The sequence below is a fragment of the Fukomys damarensis genome, unplaced genomic scaffold (assembly GCF_012274545.1).
Source record: "Fukomys damarensis isolate Sample0158 unplaced genomic scaffold, DMR_v1.0_HiC HiC_scaffold_14, whole genome shotgun sequence".
Classification (NCBI taxonomy): domain Eukaryota; kingdom Metazoa; phylum Chordata; class Mammalia; order Rodentia; family Bathyergidae; genus Fukomys; species Fukomys damarensis.
The window spans coordinates 32,038,251-32,051,587 of record NW_022900926.1 but is presented as its reverse complement, the minus strand read 5'-3'; the positions used below and the strand labels follow the sequence as shown (position 1 = coordinate 32,051,587).

General features: G+C 39.4%; 1 protein-coding gene across 7 annotated transcripts in view; it reads right to left on the bottom strand.

Annotated features, from left to right (window-relative positions):
• Positions 1 to 13,337, bottom strand: part of Rmnd1 (required for meiotic nuclear division 1 homolog) — a 37,808-nt gene that overhangs the window by 9,489 nt on the left and 14,982 nt on the right. For 4 of the 7 annotated variants that reach the window (XM_010628850.3, XM_010628846.3, XM_010628849.3 and 1 more), the window contains 7 exons: positions 13,000 to 13,108; positions 10,349 to 10,424; positions 7,652 to 7,691; positions 5,825 to 5,925; positions 4,808 to 4,914; positions 3,917 to 3,981; positions 1,816 to 1,892 (listed from right to left, as the gene is read on the bottom strand). In XM_010628850.3, the coding sequence (XP_010627152.2) occupies positions 1,816 to 1,892; positions 3,917 to 3,981; positions 4,808 to 4,914; positions 5,825 to 5,925; positions 7,652 to 7,691; positions 10,349 to 10,424; positions 13,000 to 13,108 (575 nt within the window). Of the gene's footprint in view, positions 1 to 532; positions 907 to 1,815; positions 1,893 to 3,916; positions 3,982 to 4,807; positions 4,915 to 5,824; positions 5,926 to 7,651; positions 7,692 to 10,348; positions 10,425 to 12,999; positions 13,109 to 13,337 lie in introns of those variants that run through there. The other 3 variants (XR_004517137.1, XM_010628851.2, XM_010628852.2) reach the window with 3 other exon arrangements.

The following is a 13,337-nucleotide window of genomic DNA, read 5'->3' as shown; positions in this document are numbered from 1 at the left end:
CTTCCAGTCATTATGCAAACACAGGGCAAGCAAACAGACACATTCTCTTAATTTCTGCTTTTCTATAAAGAGGCCCAAGATTACGTCAAAAACTTACATGAGCTAGGTGTGGTAGTACCTGTAATCCCAGAACTGTGGAAGGGGAAGGCCCAAGGAGGACCTAGTTCAAGCCTAGCCTGAGCAATACAGAGAAACTTTCAAAATGAAAAGTTAAAAGGGGTGGGGGTTGAAAAAAGGAGAAAATTTAAGTTGTAAAAGTTATGCATGAATAGCCATTAACTAGAAAAGAATACCTTAGAGAAGAACTCAGAAAAACAGTGGTAGGCCCTCAACCCGTCACACACGTCAAATCCTTTACTCTTCCCAAGGGGAGGACCTGCTCAAACACTGACGTGGCCTTCCAGACCTTTCCACACGCATACGTGTGTGCATGGACACGTGTAATAGATATTTTTAACTAGGGATTTATTCTCTTACACAAATGGAATCATGCTACATGTAATTTTTCATCTAGTATACCTTGCCATGTTTCTTTTTACACATTATACTCCTTTTAATAGTAAGCACTTTTACCATAAAGATTAAGAAAACTTCGGGTAAGAAAAGTCAAGATTTATAAAAACCATGAATCTTAAGTATAGTCTTTTAAGCTTTAATATATTGCCTATGTTAGATTCTGCTTGAGGTACCAAGTGGACAGGAGAGTAGAGCACAGGCTTTGGGATCTGCTGTGGGGTGCTGACAGTGGGGGACCCTGAATCGGGGCCCCTTACCATGAGAAGTGTGGAGAGGGTGAAATGGTAGCCCGCTGCTCTCCAGGGACAGCACCCAGGGAGGACGAAGAGGGCTGGCTCTCAGGCGCTCTGGTAACTCATTCTCCACTAGAAGGGATGAAAGTGGACAGGGCTACCCAGTGAGAGAAACGAGGCCCGTAAAACCCGGGGAAATTACAGGAATCAGACACTGAAAATCTTTCTAGACATTTGTCTAAAATAAAACATTATTGTATTTTATCAATTTTAAGACATACTTCTTTCCATTTAATATCCTACAATAGGGAGCGCCTGAAAATGGATGGTGTGTTAATGTGACAGTTGTGACTTATCATTATCTTAAACAGTTTGTTTTCCTTGTTTCCTTTTCATGTATGCTCAAATGGGAATGTGATAGAGTCTATATTCAAATAAGACTAAAAGGGCTATTTCAGTAAGTGTCAAACTTAAATTCCATGATAAAGCATCATCATAATCCTTGCCTATGGCATTTTAGTGTCTCAGGTTCAATGAAATATAGTACATAACTTCTTCAGTCATTACAGTAAATCTGTTTAGCATTATAATGCAGTGGAATTCCCAATGCCACATTCCAGGACATACCTTCCTACCTTAACATCTACTGTGCCCCTCGATATGGATTTCATGTGGACTAAGCAAGATCGCTCTTGCCCATGCTGAATTCCCTCTAGTACAGTCTTACTACAGCCTGCATGCTTCTCGTTGGAGAGTTCTGCCTGCTTATAATTAATGAAATGGAAATAGCTGTAATTTCCCAAAGGTATAAGTGTTTACTCTCTTAAAAATTTATTTGTTTTTGAGACAGAGTCCCACTATATAGATCAGCCTGGCCTTGAACTCACTATGTAGCCCAAATTGGCCTTGGACTTATGGCAATCCTCCTGCCTCAGCCTCCCAAGTGCTGAGATTACAGGTGTGCACCACCATGCCTGGCCTATATGTCTACTCTTTACCATGAAACTACAGCCATGATTTATTGAGATTGCTAAATGTATGAAATATTTATAAGACAAAATTTTACCTTAGGGCAAAGAGTTCACCCATTTTCTGCATAACTTCTTTATGAGATAGTTTCACTTTCTTCCCAGCTTTTAAAGCCTATTTGGGAAAGAAGAAAACCACATACACAGTCAGCCCTCAGTACCTGTGGGTTCTGTATCTGTGGGCTCAACTAATCACAGAAAATATTTTTTAAAATACTGTATCTATGGCCCGGGGATTTAGCTCAGGGGTGGCGCTGCCTGCCTCGCAAGCACAAGGATCTGAGTTTGATCCTTGGTACAAAAAAAAAAAAAAAAAAAAAAAATTGCATCTGTACTGGATATGCAGAATATTTTTCCTTGACATCATTCCCTAAAGATGACAGTATAACAACATTTACAGGGCTGGGAGTGTATCTTAGTTGTACAGGACTTGCCTACCAAGTTTGAAGCCCCAAGTTTGATCCCAAGCATTGCAAACAAATAAAACAACAGAGAACCAAATAAAACCCAATCCACTGTATACAGCATTTATATTGTATTAGGTATTACGAGTAATGTCTAGATGATTTAAGGTATACAAGAGGATGCACATGCATTATATGCAAATCTCTATCATTTTATATAAAGATGAGCACCACAGGCTTTGGAATCCTGGGATGGGAGCCTGCGTGGTCTGGAGCCAATCTCCCATGGATACTGAAGAATGACTGTATATATGTGTGTATCTCCCAATACGAACTGGGCCCATCAAACAAATTCTGAAAGGGCATAATTTTAACTTAATGTAAATAACTCTTAGTGATGGTGTCCCACATGTGTATCTTAACTCGCCCTGAGATTTCAAACTCTTACTAGAAATCTTGCACTTTATTTTTTTTCATTTGCCTTTGCAGTAGTTTGGACCTTGAGTATCCCCCAAAGTCCCTGGTGTCAAAGGCTTGTTTTACAGTCTGGAAGGTGTTGGCATTAGGAGGCGGGACCTTGGGGAGGGGCTCCTGAAGGACCTGCTCCTCCTCCGCCCACTCACTCAGTTCCTTGCTGACATAAACATGTGCTTTCTTCTCTGGTATGTTTTCTTACCACCTGCCCCAAAACAATGGGTCTGCCCAACCATGAACTCAATCTCCAAACTCTGAGCCAAAAGAAGCCCTCCATATGAGCTGATTGTCTTAGGTCTTCAGTTACAGTAACAGACTAATACATCCCTCCCATCAACATTTTCTATGGCACACATTTCTCATCTCTTATTGAAAAAGCAGGGTCTCTTCTTCCAAGAATAATCAATTACATTATTCTGTCACAAAAAAAATTAGTTATAGTAAAAATGATTTTTAATGCACTTTGAAATTTTAATATAACCTTATAGTTTTATATAGTAAATGTATATAACTAAATATATACATGTTTATATGCTAGTATTCTCAAAACTTAGCAAAATAATTTTTTGGGAGGAGGTACTAGGGATTGAACCCAGGGTCTTCACACTGAGCTATATACCCACCCCCTTTTAAATTTTGAAATAAGTTCTTGCTAAGTCACTAAGTTGACAAGGCTGGGTTTGAACTTATGATCCTCCTGCTTCAGCATCCCAGAGTGCTAGGATTATGTGTGTGTGCCACCATGGCTGGCTTTAAATACTTCTTTTTATTTATTTATTTTTTGGTACCAGGGACCAAACTTGGGTCCTTGCGCTTGTGAGGCAGGCGGCGGTACCACTGAGCTAAATCCCTGGCCCCCTAAATATTTCTTAATCATGAAAAAGTGGTGGCAATTGCCTTCCTCAAAAAGGAAAGATTTCACTGTTTTTCTTACTATTTATATTAATATTGTGCCACATAGGAAAGTAATCTGGAGTTTAAAAAACAATATGAGAAGGTACAAGACCCCAGTAATGAATGTAACTGTACTGTCTACCTAGATGTACCAATAAATTCAATTAAAAAAAAAACAATGTGAGATTTCCTCTTTCATCATTTTATACATAATTGAAGTTTTTTCCCCTTAAATTTCATCTAGCTTTTCTAGTGTTTACTACTTTACTATACTCATAAACACATAGTGTTACATTGAGGAATTTGTACTTTTCTCAAACAAATAGAAATCAACCCTTGAAAACAAGCATAAAACTGCAATAATTACCTCTGGAATTGACTGAATAGACTCAATAAATTTATCCAGTGTTGCTTCCCAAATAGCTAGTTTCACTGAGGGAAAAAAAAGTTAACATGGAACATTTACCATCATAATCACGTTTATACAAATGTATAAATGCACAGTACGCTTGCTGCCATTTCACCAATAGTTTAAGAAGCAAAAGCACTTAAAATTGAAACTAGAACTCTTAACAACAGTTATGATAAGGGACAGTGCTGATGCAGGAGACGACAGGAGACTCAGATTTCTAAGCCCTGTTGGCGGACCTGAGGAGACAGACGGGATTTTCTAACGGTGCCTTAGAAACTGGAAGGTGCGAGGCCACCTGGACAGGGGCAGCTCTGCAGAGGAGCGGATGTGAGGCTCCCTGGCCTTCTACTCCGCAGGACTTGGACAGAAGCGCAGATGTCTGTCTCTGCAGCCTGATGCAGACTTGTTGCAAAAGAAACACAGAGCTTGGGTAGTTTTATTGGGGGCACAGCTCTTTCAGGGAGAGTTAAAAGCTGCTGCAACTCTTCCATTTATGTGCAACAGGAATGTGGTTTCCTCCACAGAGGCCATGCCCAGGCAGTCACAGAGAGCAGGACTGTCTCTCTGCACTGGAGACCATGAATGTGTAACAGTAGTCACACAGAGAGAAGGGGAGCGGCAAACACAGGCACTGGCAACAGTACAAAAATACTTTTGGAGGTGAGTGTTCTCAATATAATTAACATGGAATGTGTAACTTCAGCAGGGACCATGTTTTACACCATCTGTAATCTATAAACGTTTTTGTTCTGTGTTCTGTGAAAACATGACAAAATCTTTACCAAATTCTTAAACCCACGATGATATGAAAACTAATACCTTTTCCAAAAAGTAGCAATAACTTACCAGAAAGGCAGAGAGCATTGGAGAAAGCAAATTTCTCTAGAACGGCATCATCTAAATCTAGCTCTGAATTTAACTTGATTTCTCCTCTGTGCAGTTTAGACTGTCCCCTGTGAAAAATGAAAAAAAGCATCTTCTAAATCCTTAAAAATCTTTAAAAATTTTATTTATTTACTTATTTATTTATTTATTTATTTATTTACTTATTTATTATTTTGCTATGTAGCCCAGGCTGGCTTTGAATTCAAGGCGATCCTCCTGCCTCAGCCTCCCAGTGTGCTCGATTACACCACCATGTGTGCTAGGATTACGTGAGCCACCATGCCCGGTGTCTTCCAAATTTTAAAAGTACTTTAAATTTCTCTTTTGAAAAAATACGCCTTATAAACTTTCTAGAGGTCACTTTGATAATATATATCAAGAATTATATAAATTTTCTCAGAATCTTTACTGGAACTAATTCAATTTCTAGAAATGTATCCCATGGAAACAAAAGATGTAGAGAAAAATTTGTGTACAGAAAACTTCTCATGGTGAACTGTTTAGAATAAAAAATGGAAAGAAACTAAATGCTCAATAGAAGGATGGTTCAATATTACTAATTCCACAGAACAAATATCAGAAACTAGAAGGCACCATAAGCCAGGCATGATGGGGCACAACTGAAATCCCAGCACTTGGGAGGTTGAGGCAGGAGGATCACTGTGAGACCAGCCTGAGCTACTTGGTGATTGCAAGGCCAGCCTGAACTGCATCGTGAGACCTTGTCTCAAAAAACAAAACAAACAAGAAAATGTAAACTTTCAATTTTGGGGTTGTACTATCTACTTAATTTGTGGCTATCCTGACATTTAAAAAGTTTTCTATATTCCTCTGTTTATTATATGACATAGCCTTTTTATTTATAGCAATACATTTTTTCTTAAAATTAGTCCCCATATTCATGAACAGTTTATTTCCTCTGCTTTTCCGATTTTTTTTCCAAGTGCCCTTTTCATAGTTTGATAAAAAGGTGCTTACTCTATTTTCATGTAGTTAAGCTCTTCATTTTCCCAATGTACCAATGCAATTTCATACGGTTGAATTTCATGTTTCTCTAGAATCTGCAGCACATGCTTCATCTAGGAGAAAAGGAACATTCACCGTAAATTAAGACCAATTTCCTCAGTGCAAGCATGTTACGGGGCTGACTGATGCTTCTAACAGTTTTCTTTAATGGCGTGTTTTCTGTTGCTTCATGGTGCTATTAAACTAATCAGGATGAAAGGTCCATTTGTTTCTGCATGTGGAAAATATAGATGAGCATAAGAAAATAAAAATTTTCGTTATCCCACCACTCAAAATCACTGGTAACATGGCGTGTAGTCATTAAATTTTTTTAAAATGCAGAGCAAATACTTATTAAGATCGAAGCAACATAAATTGTACAAGTGATTGTTTCTCTCTGCTCTTCTGAAATCCAATCCTAATGCTCAGAGGTAATTGTGACTAAACTTGGCGCACAGCCTTCCACACTTTTCTATGAGTACATGTGCATACTCGCTTTTGTATGAAATGGGATCACACTACACAGAGGGACATTTTCAACACTATTCTTAGTGGAGGAGCTGCAATTTACTTAACCATGTCAAAGGTCCATCCCAAGGAATGCTACTACTTAATGCATCGCCCTCATGCATGGATCTTCAAAGCCCTGTAAGAATATTTCTTTAGGAACTTCTAGCTCTAAAGATAGGTGGGGCAGGGTATACCTCAAAGGTATAGTGCTTGTCTAGCAGGCAAGCGGCCTGGGGTCTGACCCCAGCGTTAGAAACTGGGGCGGGGGAAAAGATGCCTACTCTGTGCATAGCTATTTCTTTTTAGAAAAACTGGGATTGTATGAAGTGTACTTTTTAACTAGCTTTGATATTTTATGGTGGTTACAGTTTATAACCTGGACTTTTAACTGCATAACCTACATGAGTCACGTCCCAGGAGTGTTCTTCCATGTGATTTTTAAGAACTGTAGCATATTTTAATTTTACTCGGTGGATATATTTAATAAAATTTCCATTATTGTGTATTTTAGTGATTTCTAACCTTGTCTAGTATAAAAATGCTTTGATGAACATTTCTGTACATAACTTACCATGCATAACTGTGATTACATACTTTGGATAATTGTTTTTGTTTCTGAGACAGGATCTCACTGTGTAGCCCAGGCTGGCCTTGAATTCATGGCAGTCTTCCCACCTCTGCCTCCCAAGTGCTGGGAGTACAGATGTGGATCACACCCAGCTATTGGGACAACCTTCTAAGTGTGAACTTGTTGGGTTAAATGTAAAGTTTTGCTGTAATCACCGAACTACCTCTAAAACAATCATATTAAAAATCTTGATTTGGGTATTAAAGAGATTACTTCCCATAAGTGGTATGTTTTACAAAATTTGATCTAAAATAAGCTTCTGATAGACTGTGTATAGTATCCATTTTGTATATTATCATATGCAAACATAACTGCTTCTGCAGTGTTGTCAGGATGGTTTGGACTCTTCACAAATCAGTGTGCACCCAGAAAAAGGAAAATATTGAACTTTATTTATTTATTTATTTATTTTTGGTACTGGGGATTGAACTCGGGTCCTTGCTCTTACAAGGCAGGCCACCGAACCGCTGAGCTGAATCCCCGGCCCTTGAGCATTTTTTAAAAAGCCAAAATACAATGTATTTTAGAAGATGAAAGTGATAGGATAAATATCACATAATACAAGAAGATAATCTTCCAATATCTCAAACTACAGAATCCTAATTAACAATTTAGTCTTAGAAAATTACATTTTAATACTTTTACACTTTATTTATACTTACAGTTTTTTCTTTCACATTCCAAAACACGGCAGCTCCTTCCCTGATTTAAGAGAGTAAGAGTTAACTGAATGCACTTGTTAGTATTATATATAAAGTCATGCTTAGGTAACATCTAGGACAAATATGATTATGGACTGATTAGATAATTTGGTCACTAGATGAACTTCTAAAATCCATGGTTTCTCACATGGATTGTAGTATAGGTAGCTATTATTGAGACACTATCTAACTTCATGTTACCTAGATGCCTCCATATCTGGTTGACTTCTGATGTATGGAATTCAAAGTGAGGAAAATATTTTTGTGTGGGTGGTGCTGAGGATTGAACCCAGAGCGTCAGGCAGGCTACTAGGCAAGAACTATATCATCAGCCCAAAATGAGGAAAAGGTCTGAGACCCCCACCTTCGTTCTCATTAGGCAGATTCTGTTATGGAAGAGAATAAAGGATCATGTTTTCTAACAATTGTGGAAAAAAGCAAACTTCTTACAGAATGAATAAAGCTTTCTCACAGAGTGCTTAGAACAGCTATAATTAAGCCACAGGAGGCCTTCTGAATTAATCCTGACTTTGGAAGAACTTAAAGTCTAAACTCTGTAAGTCAACTTGGTTTCATCTCTGAAGTAGAGTTATGCCCTGGGTTACTGTGCTAGAGGAGGAAAGAGTAAACAGAGGATGACCCTGTATCATTCTTTCTAAATTTCTTAAAGTGCTTAGTAGATATGTGGGTTTGTGTTTACTTTAGCAATTAGGATAAAATAGGAGTATGACTCAGTTCCTACCCTCTAAGAACTCTGATGTGGAAAAGACCGACACCTAGACCACCGATTATTTACAAGACTGTGATGAGCACACCAAGGGTCGTGCAGAGTGAACTATGGGATGCCCGGCAGAGGGTCATGGCTCCTAAAGGACCTGCAGAGCTGGCCAGGTGAGGGATAGATGTCACGATGTTGTGGGCAATGAAACAGGTTAAAGAAACAGGCAGATGGGTGGGTGGTGAACATCTATGAATCTACTCTTGGAGGCTGTCTCAAAAAGGGGGTGGGGGGGACTCTGGATGTAGCTCAGGATGAAGATCTGAGTTCAAGCCTTAGTATGGCAGTGAGGGCAGCAGGAACACTGCTGAGGTAGCCTGGTGGGAGTCCATGGATTTCTAAGCAGAACAGCGTCCTGATCGGAGCTGCCTACAACTGAGACAAACAAACTGGCAGGGAGGAACCAGTGAGTATTGGGAGAGGGACTCAGGACATGGCTTCCAAGGTTCAGTTCAGAGAATCACTCTGAGGCAGAAGGGAGCCAATGAATTTTAGACCCTTCCAACTAGCACCATGCTGGGCAACTTGGTCCTCACAAGCCACTGTGGCAGTGGAGCACTTGAGCCACGCCTGGAGCCATTACAGACGAGTGTAAGTGTACAATTCGCAGTGGCCTTCAAAAACTAGGATATAAAGGAGAATGGAAAGTCTCATTTTGATTATATGCTGAAATGATGAAATTCTGGGTTAGATAAAATACAAATGAATTCAGGCTGGGGATTTAACTCAGTGGCACTGCGCCTGCCTCACAAGCCCAAGGTCCTGAGTTTGACCCCCGGTACCAAAAAACAAAAACAAACAAACAAAAACCACTGAATTCAACTTCAGGCAACATGATATTATTATTCATATTGTTCAAAATTAACTTCATCTTTTTTTGTTTTTAAGACTGTGATGACTAAGAAATGTACCATCACATATGAAGCTTACACCACAGTTCTATTAGACAGGAGACGTCCTCAGAAGTCCTGACTAACTTGAGGGAGAGGGATACTAGTATTCCAAGTGGATTAAGTGTCACAACTTGATTTCATTTAAAGTTAGGGCCAAAGAGAAGGTAGGTGTCCATACTAACAATGATACGGCTTCCAGTTTACATCAACTGTAAGGACCAAGGCCACAAAAACACTCTAACAAAGTCTGGAACTTTTTTTTGAGACAGAGTCACATTATATTGCCAAGATTGGTCTTGAGCCCCTGGGCTCAAGTGAAGCTCCCACCTCAGCTCCCAAACAGAACTGCACACATGTGTTTAAAGTCTGGATTCTTATGCAGGTTCCATGTATTTCTGTTCTGCCACTATGAGTACTAGTCCTAGGACTAGGACTGCAAAATGCAAACAGTGGACATTCCTTGGTGGTAAGGACAGCAGCAGAGTGTTTCCCATGGCGTCTGTTAGCAGCATCACTCCCAGGCAGCTACTCTGCTGTGGTTGGTATTACAACAATCTTTAAATAAGCAGAGTAAGTTGTCTGAGCCAGGGTTCCAGTATGAGGTCTCTAGAGACAGGGTGAGCTAGAGCTTTAGCTGAAGTCTACTGAAGGGAAAGGAAGAAAAGCAAGAAGATGGCAAAGAGTGGGGAGGCAGCCTGTGCTTGATGAGGGGCTGTGGATGGACAGGAAATGGGTGCTTCCCCAAACTCAGTCCGTACTCACCAGTGAAGATAAACCAAGGGAAAACTACTGTATTGACTTTTTAAAATATTTTGTAACAGGATTGATCAGACAATCCCTAAACTTGACAAGAATTAGGTGAAAATCTAACTCAGAACTACGTGTATTCTGACCATGCAGACTGAAAGGTTTCCTCACATCTTTAAGACCACAGTGACCTGGCCACAGACCCTCCTCCCAATGGGATTTTGCTCTTTCCTGTCTCACCTGAAGAAGAATATTGTTCCAGGATCACCTTCTTTTGCAGAACTTTCCACACCCATCACCAAAGTATTTGCTGCATCTGTGATTTAAAATAAATACAAGGCCTTAAAAGTCACCTGTACACATTTTTTGAAATACTTATAGTCACTTTAAATACCACAAAACACTACAATATAATCTCCAACTTTCGGCTGTAATAAGCTTTAGAAGGGGTTTAAAATATGCAAATGAAAAAAAGACCTATAACAAACGACATTCCTAAAACATTCCACCTGTGATAGTATTATGAGTACTATTTATAATTGCATGTTCACACCCACTTTGATTCAGTAGTCTCTAATCTAGTTAGTAAATATAAAAATATTAAGTTCAATACAACTAAGGTTTAAGAAATAAACTGCTGAGCGTGGTAGCACAGGCCTGTAACTCCAGTACTCAGGAGGCTGAGGTAGGAGGATCGCCACAAGGTGGAGGCCAGCCTGGATTACATAGTGCGTTCAAGGCCAGCCTGAACTGCATAGCAAAACTCTGTCTCAAAAAAAATAAAAAGAGAAAAAGTAAAGAAAAATAATTAAACAACTTCATAAAAAATTGATTTATGCTTTCTCTTTACATACCTCCTTATTAATAATAATTTTAATATTCCCAAACTACTCATTCTATTGAATTAAATACTACTGTATAAAGTCAGGAAAAGAAAATATACTGAAATAAAGGTATCTATCATTTCAAAACATACCTGCTTTTAACACTACTATAGTTAGTTATCTGTTACTTACAAAAAAAATTTTTTTTTTGGTACCAGGGATCAAACTCAGGACCTTGAGCTTGCAAGTCATGTGGCGGAACCACTGAGCTAAATCCCCAGCCCTGTTTCTTACAAATTTTAACTTTTTAAATATTTGCAAACATACACCAATATACATAAATAAGCAACTGTTTAACATTAGTATAGTAATAATTCTTATTATATAAATGTCCAATGATGTAAATTATAAAGATGGTAATATATCAATCAGGATATAATTATCAACTTGTAAAAAGTTATATACAATTTTTTTTATCACAGTACCGGGGAATGAACTCGGGGTGCTCTATCACTGAGCCACATCTTCCTCACCTCCTTTCGTTTTTTATTTGAGACAGGGTCTTGCTAAGTTGCCCGGGCTGGCCTTTTGAGCTTTAACCCGCTGCCTCAGCTTGTGAATAGCTGGGATCACAGATATGCTGCCATGTCTGGTTGTATATAATTTCTTACATAATATTAGGAACCGCAAAGCCTCAGATTCTTAGTTGAGACTGGGGCCTGGAGGAATTAGAGACCAAACTAACCTACCTTATCAGGCTGAACTCTAAGCACTACATCCTATATAAGAGTTTGCTATCTAGTCAAAAGTAACAAAAATGAAATGGAAAAGATGGCTGGGTCACAAGGTCCTAGATATGATTCCCCTGAAATGAAAACAAAACCAAGGGCTGGGGATTTAGCTCAGTGGGTCTGCCGCCTGCCTTGCAAATGCAAGGTTACAAGTTCGATCCCTGGTACCAAAAACAAAAAACAAACAAAACCAGAAAGACCCCAGGTAACAAGTCCCCAACTCTGCAGCACTTGGAGACACACACCGGCCAGTCGGCAGTGCCCACGGGGTACCCCGGACAATACTCATCTTAGGGGCTTGGGACACAGCTGTTTTCCTAAGTCAAACTGTTTGTTTCTGTCATTAAGTGGCACAGTCTGTTCAGATCATCAAGGCCAAAAAGGCACAAGGACCCTTCAACTGTATGTGGGATCAATGAGTCTTTATAGAGAATTTTCTCTGTAGCAGGGAGCTTTGCATTTTGCTATTTTTACTACTCTAAGGCAAACTGATAAATTTTCTGAATATTGGGCTATCTTGAGATTTACTGTAAAATTCTCTTCCGCCAAAATGTTATGTCATTTATTAAAGTAGGCTAACTTCTCAAGAATCCTCCCTAGAGTTAGCCTAAAATACACTTGTTTAATTTTTTTCTTTCTTATATTCATTGTGTTTATCTTTTGACTAATTTAGTTATATTTAAAGTTCTGGGCTGGTAAATTTCTTTTTAGAGGCTCTCAATTTCACGGTTCCATAATACTAAAACAAATGTGTAATGTCAAAGAAAGGTAGCTTGGGACTATAGTTTGGGTAAGTGTTCTCCAAAGGCCCATATGTTCAAGGTTTAATCCCCATCTATGGCACTGTTGGGGAGGTGGTGGGACCTCAGGGGGGGTGGTCCAGTGGGAGGATATGAGGTCATCGGGGAGGTGCAGGCCCCTCCTCTTCCTCTCTGGTCCTGGCTTCCTGACAGCTGCCTTGCCAGTTCCCAAAGTGATTATGGACCAAACCCTCCTGACTGAGTCAAAATAAACCTTGCCTTAAGAAAGCTGACCAGCATACATGGTCCTTGATGTTCCTAATACTGATTCTTTAAAGATTAAATTATATTAATTTTAATCTCAGAAGTACATTCTATACATTTAGTTTCTTTAGAAGTCATTTGCATAAACATTTGACACCTTAGGATACAATCAAAAGAAAAGCAGATCAAACAAATGCTACTTAAGACAGTATCACAGCAAAATTATTTTCCTATACAGTAACACACGTGGCTGCAGGGTCAAGCAGAAGTACCTGTAGGCAAGCTTGTTACTTCCACATATCCACAGGAGGTCAGGTCCTGAGACAGATTTCCCAAATGATACTCATCTGCCGTGGCGAATGCTGTGCAGTGCATCAGGTTCTGTTTTGAGGATGAGCACAAGAAGGGTCACTAAGAGGCTCAAGCACCTCTGATGACTCCTGTGACCCCTTAAGGGACCCCACATGGCAAAGCCAGCATTCAAGAGTTTTCTTCAGATACCTCAGAACTTCACCCAAGGGATGCGATGAGGGTGAAGACAAGGAGGATACAGGGAGATGAATTCAGCTCAATCTGCCAAAGCTTCAGGTAGCCAGCGATGGACCGGCCT